Consider the following 8,569-nt stretch of genomic DNA (forward strand, 5'->3'; position numbering starts at 1 on the left):
GTGTTGTGTTGTGTGTGTCTTGTGTTGTGTGTGTTTTGTGTTGTGTTGTGTTGTGTGTGTGTGTGTGTGTGTTGTGTTGTGTTGTGTTGTGTGTGGAGGGGTTCTTGTCTGTTTCTATGTGAGGGGGGGGGGGTGCCGCTACCATCTGCTATTGACCTAACTTGCCGCAGCTTCCTTCTCTTTGAAGTCACACAACAAAAACATTTAAATGGCAGCCAAAACCTTCCGCAAAGAGGAGATCCGACGTGCCGTCTACGGCACTTGCTTGGTGGATGCGCCCGTGGGCGGGTGCAGCGTGGAGGCGGCGCCCATCCGGGTGACGGTCAGCGTCCGCCGGCGCCGCGGGTGCTGGGGGAGGCTGGCCGGAGCCTGGAGGGAGGCGGCCGCGTTTTCCTTCGTCGACAGGCCGCGGGCCCCCTTCTTATCCAACGCCTTCCTGGACCTGGAGCACGTCTTCCGGTACAGCAGCGAGGCGGACGCCGACGCAGCGCAAGTCAAGATCTGTCTGACGCTCCTTAGCGGCCAGACGCGCGTGGCCAAAGTGGGCCTGGAAGACTTCCTGGGCCAGCTGATGCAGAGCGGCCGCCCAGATTGCTTCACCCTGTACGTCTACGAGGGGAAGGTCGCCCTGCTGCAGACCCGCCAACCATCTCCGGAGGTTCTGACGGAGTGGCTGTTTGACGGGAAGGGAAATGACGCCCACAAAGGGTCAAGTTCCAAGGACCGTGCCTGCTATGACCCAGAGGTCACTGAGATTGACCAGTGCCAAGAAAAGATTGACACCAGTGACTCAGATGTGAGTGCATGGGAAACCCCCGAAGAAGACTCAGATGTGAGTGCATGGGAAACTCCCGAAGAAGACTCAGATGTGAGTGCATGGGAAACTCCCGAAGAAGACTCAGATGTGAGTGCATGGGAAACTCCCGAAGAAGACACAGATGTGAGTGCATGGGAAACTCCCGAAGAAGACTCAGATGTGAGTGCATGGGAAACTCCCGAAGAAGACTCAGATGTGAGTGCATGGGAAACTCCCGAAGAAGACTCAGAGGAGAGTGGAGATGACTCAGGTGAGAAGAGTGGACTTGACACTGCTGAAGACACAGATAGGGAGAGTGGAAGGGAGTCTGAGGAAGGATACTCCGAGGAGGAGAGTGAACGGGAGACACCCGGAGACTCGGATGAGAGTGGATGGGAGACTCTTGAAGAAGACGCAGAGGAGGAGGTTGGGCGGGGCACTGCTGGAGGCACAGAGGAGCGTGGCGGCGGCCGTGGCTTTCTGGCGAGGTTGGGGGCGGCGTGGCGGCACAACCGCCTCACCCTGCTCCTGGCCGCCGCTGCGGCCTTGGTCTTGCGGGTGCCACTCGCTGACCCTGACGAGTGGCGGTGGGGCGGCGGCGGCGGGGGGCTGTGAGGGGCGTGAGGCGTAAGGAGAGAGCCCCAAAACTGTGTTACTGTTGCATTTCTCATTCTTATTTACAACTCTTATCTATTATATCCTACCGGTACAACTTTTCTACGTGCGTACAAACAGAATGGGAAGTAGTAGTAGTAGTAGTATGGGGTGGGTTGATGGGGTGGCAAGGAGGTGGTGATGGGGGTGGAAGGAGTAACTTGATAGGGGTTTAATTTTGATGTGACGAGTGGTTGAATGGTTAGAGGGTTGGTGGGCTTGTCAGTCGACGTGGTGGGTTGACGTGGTGGCCGGGAGGTTGTGATGGGGCTGGAAGAAGTGCGTTAATATGTGTTTCATTTTGAGGTGACGGGAGTTTAGAGGTTTGAAATAGTTGAGAGGGTTACAGAGTGGAGTGTAGAAATGGTCCCAGGATTTTAGGCTGGTAGCAGTTTGGACATGACATTCCAAGGGATTTGGGCTGAAAAAAGCTTCATTAAAGTTGACCTGACAGTGTAAGTTGATATATAGTTTGGCATTATATTGGTAGTAGTGTTATTATACGAATTCGGGGGTGAAGTCAGGGTCAAGGTGATTGGAGAATAATGAATTTACAGGAGATTTGGGCAGACAAGAGCTAAAGGTTGACCTGATAGTGTAAGACTTTGCATCATATTGGCTGAAGGGTTGGTGGCAAGAAAGATGAAGGAGAATTAGGCTGAAGTACATGTTGTTGGGGGTTTAGTTCAGCAGAAAGTTAGACATGATTGACAGGAGATTTAGACAGACAAGACGCTTAAGTTGACCTGACTGTAAGGTCATGTTGGTTGAAAGGTTGGTTGACAATGGGAAAGAGGTTGAAGGGGAAAGGCGATAGTTTGACAGAAGTTTAGATCACCGTAAATAATAAACAAAGGGTCGACAAGGGATTAAGTTTAGCCTGATAACAGCATGTGTTAGGAAGGGTGTTGGAATCACATTAACCACAGAAGGATTGTGTGTGTCGAGTAAAGGTTAAGAAGAGCTGCTCCGATGGGGCTTTAGGTTAAGAACAGCCAACGAGACTCCAAATAAGACAAACAGATATCAAGTGTATTTTGTTATTTAGTTAGCAGGAAAATGAGTGAACGTAAGACTAAAAAAGCCTCGTTAACACTACTTCAAACAACAACAACAATAATAACAACAACAACAACAACAACAACAGCAACAACAACAACAACAGCAACAACAACAACAACAACAACAACAACAACAACAACAATAAAAACAGCAACAACAGCCTGTCACCTCCCTCCTCCGCCACCTCAGAGTAATAATACATTGCTCTTCATCCTCCTTTTCCTTCCCTTTCCTTCCGTTTCCCATCTTGTACTTATTGTTATACTTATTTATCCACTTATTTATGTATTTATTCATTTTTTCGTTAAGTTAGCTCGTTAATTACCTAGCTATATAATTACTCCGTCAACCATTTACCAATCTCCTCATGACAGCATTTCTCACACGTACAGAGGCAGCGAGCGGCGGACGAGGAGAGCCATCTTGAGGGGGTTAGCGGAGGGGAGACAGCCGGGGCAACCTTACACCTCACACCTGCTCTCCCTCCCTCCCTCCGTGATGCAGTGTTTCGGCGCCACACAGACACGCTTCTTCGGCCGGGTAAGTACTTGAGGCTCTGTTCTGTTCTGTCCCGTGCTTGTAAAGGCTGTGGCAGGAAGGTTGAGGGCGGACCGTTGCTGTGTGGAGGTAAAGGGTGAAAGGAAGGATTGGTTATAGCGGTAACAGTGGTTGTTGTTGTTGTGCTGAAGTAGATGTTTTAGTAATAGCCGTGGTGGTTGTGGTGGTAGGAAGGGGGTGGTAGGAACCGTAGAGTTGTGTTGTTGATGTTAGCTTTTCTGCCGACCTCAGTCCACACAAGGCTGCATGTACCCAAGATATTTCTACCTCCAAAGACCTCACCTGTACCCGCCACACCACCGTTGCTGCGTCGCTCCAAGAAAATCCTCCCCAGCCTCCAGGAAGCCACACACGTTGTCCCTGGAACAGCTTGACAGGCCCAGTACCTGTAACGTGTTCACCAGCATGACTGAGTCCGTCCTCGGCGTCTGGTGTCTTAAGACAATGGGGGGAGGCGAAGAGATGAAAGGGAATAGGGAGAAGAGCAAATATGGAGGAGCAGAATAAAGGGAAGATTCAGTTAGAGATACATACTCCATACGAGGGCGGACAAGGCCCCTGTAAATGGATAGCAACTGTGCGGGGGAAAAGAACTGGCGGAGACAGTACAGAACGCCCAGCCTCGAGGAAGCTGATTTAGTAAAAGAAGATGTATGAAGTTTCCAGTTGAGATTTTGAGTTAAGGATAGACCGAGGATGTTTAGTGTTCAAGAAGGTGACAGCTAAGTGTTGTCAAAGAATACGGGATTGGTGTATGGAAGATTGTGTCGAGTGGATAGGTGTATTATTGAGGTGTTGAAGGACACCAAGCTCTTCTTGCCCCAATCGGAAATAATAGTAAGATCTGACGCTAAGCGTTCTCTCGCCTCCAGCCTGGAATCATATAGTTCCTGTTGGGTGGGTCTTCTATTAAAAGAAGTTGAATAATGCAGAGTAGAGTCATCGGCGTAAGAATGGATAGGACAGTTTGTTTTGGAAAGAAGATCATCAATGAACAACAGAAAGAGAGTGAGAGATAGGACAGAACCCTGAGGAACACCACTATTAATAGGTTTAGATAGGTCTGTATATATATATATATATATATATCTATATATAGATATATATATATATATATATATATATATGTATATATATTTATATATATATACATTATCTTATGAGAGAGAGAGAGAGAGAGAGAGAGAGAGAGAGAGAGAGAGAGAGAGAGAGAGAGAGAGAGAGAGAGAGAGAGAGAGAGAGAGAGAGAGAGAGAGAGAGAGAGAGAGAGAGAGAGACACACACACACACAGAGAGAGAGAGACAAATATATTTCTTCGATAAGATAAATGATATCAATCAGTGGAATATCAACACACACACACACACACACACACACACACACACACACACACACACACACACACACACACACACACACACACACACACACACACACACACACACACACACACACACACACACACACACGAAAAAAGAGAAAAAAAAATATTAGTAGGTGAAGGTGTGCGCGCATCAGTGTCGGGGAGGTCTGTTTGAGTACCCCTTCAAACGGTGTAGCTCATCCTTTCTCGCTCCCCTGCGCAGTACTGTGGTACAGTATGTAAATATGCGTCCGGGAAGGCGCCGATACTTGGCCCACGATGGGTTGTGTTTAGGTTACTGGCGAACCTCTTCTAGCGGGGATGGTGTTCCATAGCCATCATGCTAACCAACAAAAGAACAGACAGACGGACAGACACACAGACACACATTATAGTTCCTGACGTGTGCACGATCACCTCCACGCCTTCTTCCTTCCCGTGCTCGATCTCCAAACATCCCCACTCACCGCGTGAACGGCCTTGACGCAGCCAGATGAGACGAGAAGAAAACGTGAATTACAGGTGCCTGCCGATAGGATGTCTGTGTGTGTGTGTGTGTGTTTTGTGTTTTGTGTGTGTGTAATTCACCTCTTGGTCTGCTGCGGGTCTCTCTCGAGACAGCCAGCCGTTCCCCTACGGAAGAGCACAGACCTCGTAGTACCGATCTTTGAGTAGGACTGAGACCACTCACACACAACACACCGCGACAACGAGGTCACAACTCCTTGCCTGACGTCGCATACCTACTCACTGCTAGGTGAACAGGGGCTACACGTGAAAGAAGATAAACCCAACTTACACTCTCTAGAAAGGCAAAGGTTGCGAGGAGACTTGATCGAAGTCTATAAATGGATGAAGGGCTTTAATAAAGGGGATGTCAATAAGATTTTGATAGTAAAAGAGCCAGGTAGGATGCGTAGCAATGGTTTTAAGTTAGACAAATTCCGATTTAACAAAGACATAGGCAAGAATTGGTTCACGAATAGAGTGGTGGACGAATGGAACAGCCTTGGGGGCCATGTTGTGGGTGCCAATACCGTAGATACATTTAAGAAGAGGTTAGATAAAGCCATGGATGGTGAGGTAAGGTGGGGTTGAGTGTACAGGAGCTGCCTTGTATAGGCCAACCGGCCTCTTGCAGACTCCTTACTTTCTTATGTTCTTCACCCAGCCGGGGAATTGAACCCTGGTCCTTCTGGTTGTGAGCCAGACGCTCTACCCCTGAGCTACCGGGCCGTGTGTGTGTGTGAATGTGTGTGTGTGTGTGTGTGTGTGTGTGTGTTGTGTTGTGTTGTGTTGTGTTGTGTTGTGTGTGTGTGTGTGTGTGTGTGTGTGTGTGTGTGTGTGTGTGTGTGTGTGTGTGTGTTGTGTGTGTGTGTGTGTGTGTGTGTGTGTGTGTGTGTGTGTGTGTGTGTGTGTGTGTGTGTGTGTGTGTGTGTGTGTGTGTGTGTGTGTGTGTGTGTGTTGTGTTGTGTTGTGTTGTGTTGTGTTGTGTTGTGTTGTGTTGTGTTGTGTGTGTGTGTGTGTGTGTGTGTGTGTGTGTGTGTGTGTGTGTGTGTGTGTGTGTGTGTGTGTGTGTGTGTGTGTGTGTGTGTGTGTGTGTGTGTGTGTTGTGTTGTGTTGTGTTGTGTTGTGTTGTGTTGTGTTGTGTTGTGTTGTGTTGTGTTGTGTTGTGTTGTGTTGTGTTGTGTTGTGTTGTGTTGTGTTGTGTTGTGTTGTGTGTGTGTGTGTGTGTGTGTGTGTGTGTGTGTGTGTGTGTGTGTGTGTGTGTGTGTGTGTGTGTGTGCTTTTTGTTGTGTTGTGTTGTGTTGTGCATTGTTTTGTTGTGCTGTGTTGTGTGTGTGTGTGTGTGTGTGTGTGTGTGTGTGTGTGTGTGTGTGTGTGTGTGTTTTTTTGTGTTGTGTTGTGTTGTGTTGTGTGTGTGTGTGTGTGTGTGTGTGTGTGTGTGTGTGTGTGTGTGTGTGTGTGTGTGTGTGTGTGTTGTGTGTGGAGGGGTTCTTGTCTGTTTATGTGGGGGGGGGGGGGGGGGGGCCGCTGGTACCATCTGTTATTGGCCTAACTTGCTGCAGCTTCCTTCTCTTTGAAGTCACACAACAAAAACATATAAATGGCAACCAAAACCTTCCGCAAAGAGGAGATCCGACGTGCTGTCTACGGCACTTGCTTGGTGGATGCGCCCGTGGGCGTGTGCAGTGTGGAGGCCGCGCCCATCCGGGTGACGGTCAGCGTCCGCCGGCGCCGCGGGTGCTGGGGAAGGCTGGCCGGAGCCTGGAGGGAGGCGGCCGCGTTTTCCTTCGTCGACAGGTCGCGGGCCCCCTTCTTATCCAACGCCTTCCTGGACCTGGAGCACGTCTTCCGGTACAGTAGCGAGGCGGACACGGACGCGGCGCAAGTTAAGATCTGTCTGACGCTCCTTAACGGCCAGACGCGCGTGGCCAAAGTAGGCCTGGAAGACTTCCTGGGCCAGCTGCTGCAGAGCGGCCGCCCAGAGTGCTTTACCCTGTACGTCTACGAGGGGAAGGTCGCCCTGTTACAGACCCGCCAGCCATCTCCGGAGGTTCTGACGGAGTGGCTGTTTGACGGGAAGGGAAATGACACCCATAAAGTGTCAAGTTCCAAGGACCGTGCCTGCCATGACCCCGAGGTCACTGAGATAGACCAGTGCCAAGACAAGATGGACACCAGTGACTCAGATGTGAGTGCATGGGAAACCCCCAAAGAAGACTCAGATGTGAGTGCATGGGAAACTCCCGAAGAAGACTCAGATGTGAGTGCATGGGAAACTCCCGAAGAAGACACAGATGTGAGTGCATGGGAAACTCCCGAAGAATCATATGTGAGTGTATGGAAACTCCGAAGAAGACTCAGATGTGAGTGCATGGAAACTCGAAGAAGACTCAGATGAGTGCATGGGAAACTCCCGAAGAAGACTCAGATGTGAGTGCATGGGAAACTCCCGTAGAAGACTCAGATGTGAGTGCATGGGAAACTCCCGTAGAAGACTCAGATGTGAGTGTATGGGAAACTCCCGTAGAAGACTCAGATGTGAGTGCATGGGAAACTCCCGTAGAAGACTCAGATGTGAGTGCATGGGAAACTCCCGAAGAAGACTCAGATGTGAGTGCATGGGAAACTCCCGAAGAAGACTCAGATGTGAGTGCATGGGAAACTCCCGAAGAAGACTCAGATGTGAGTGCATGGGAAACTCCCGAAGAAGACTCAGATGTGAGTGCATGGGAAACTCCCGAAGAAGACTCAGATGTGAGTGCATGGGAAACTCCCGAAGAAGACACAGAGGAGAGTGTAGATGACTCAGGCGAGGAGAGTGGACTTGACACTGCTGAAGACACAGATAGGGAGAGTGGAAGGGAGTCTGAGGAAGGAGACTCCGAGGAGGAGAGTGAACGGGAGACTCCCGGAGACTCGGATGAGAGTGGATGGGAGACTCTTGAAGAAGACGCTGAGGAGGAGGCTGGGCGGGGCACTGCTGGAGGCACAGAGGAGCGTGGCGGCGGCCGCGGCTTCCTGGCGAGGCTGGGGGCGGCGTGGCGGCACAGCCGCCTCGCCCTGCTACTGGCCGCCGCTGCGGTCTTGGTCTCGCGGGTGCCACTCGCTGACCCTGACGAGTGGCGGTGGGGCGGCGGCGGCGGGGGGCTGTGAGGGGCGTGAGGCGCAAGGAGAGAGCCCTAAGACTGTGTTACTGTTGCATTTTTCATTCTTAATTACAACTCTTATCTATTATCCTACCGGTACAACTTTTCTACGCACGTACAAACACAATGGGATGTAGTAGTAGTAGTAGTAGTAGTATGGGTGGGTTGATGGGGTGGCAAGGAGGTGGTCATGGGGCTGGAAGGAGTAACTTGATAGGGGTTTAATTGGGATGTGACGAGTGGTTGAATGGTTAGAGGGTTGGTGGGCTTGTCAGTCGACGTGGTGGGTTGACGTGGTGGCCGGGAGGTTGTGATGGGGCTGGAAGAAGTGCGTTAATATGTGTTTCATTTTGAGGTGACGGGAGTTTAGAGGTTTGGAATAGTTGAGAGGGTTACAGAGTGGAGTGTAGAAAAGGTCCCGGTCAAATTGATAGGATTTTAGGTTGGTAGCAGTTTGGACATGACATTCCAAGGGATTTGGG

The 8,569-nt window shown here is 50.3% G+C and overlaps 1 protein-coding gene across 5 annotated transcripts; it reads left to right on the forward strand.

The window, feature by feature from the left end:
* Window positions 1–203: 203 nt before the first annotated feature.
* On the forward strand, window positions 204–8,134 carry LOC126995853 (uncharacterized). 5 transcript variants are annotated; one of them, XM_050855753.1, is made up of 3 exons: window positions 204–658; window positions 6,992–7,237; window positions 7,732–8,134. In XM_050855753.1, exons 1-3 carry the CDS (start codon window positions 209–211, stop codon window positions 8,092–8,094), a joined length of 1,059 nt encoding a protein of 352 aa, XP_050711710.1. In that variant the 5' UTR covers window positions 204–208; the 3' UTR covers window positions 8,095–8,134. The 5 variants fall into 5 exon arrangements, 3 of the variants coding, with proteins under 3 accessions (XP_050711710.1, XP_050711693.1, XP_050711702.1); XM_050855736.1 differs by lacking the exon at window positions 6,992–7,237 and having other exon boundaries at window positions 204–1,067; window positions 7,751–8,134; XM_050855745.1 differs by lacking the exon at window positions 6,992–7,237 and having other exon boundaries at window positions 204–1,012.
* Window positions 8,135–8,569: the final 435 nt, after the last annotated feature.

This window comes from Eriocheir sinensis, chromosome 1 (assembly GCF_024679095.1).
Source record: "Eriocheir sinensis breed Jianghai 21 chromosome 1, ASM2467909v1, whole genome shotgun sequence".
NCBI classification, from domain to species: domain Eukaryota; kingdom Metazoa; phylum Arthropoda; class Malacostraca; order Decapoda; family Varunidae; genus Eriocheir; species Eriocheir sinensis.

What these genes read in the sequence shown, in the direction of transcription:
- LOC126995853 (XM_050855736.1), top strand. Translation starts at nt 209, where the DNA reads ATGGCAGCCAAAACCTTCCGCAAAGAGGAGATCCGACGTGCCGTCTAC. An exon ending in GGAGAGTGGAGATGACTCAG is followed by an intron (nt 1,068 to 7,750) that starts GTGAGAAGAGTG and finishes TAGATGACTCAG; the next exon opens with GCGAGGAGAGTGGACTTGAC.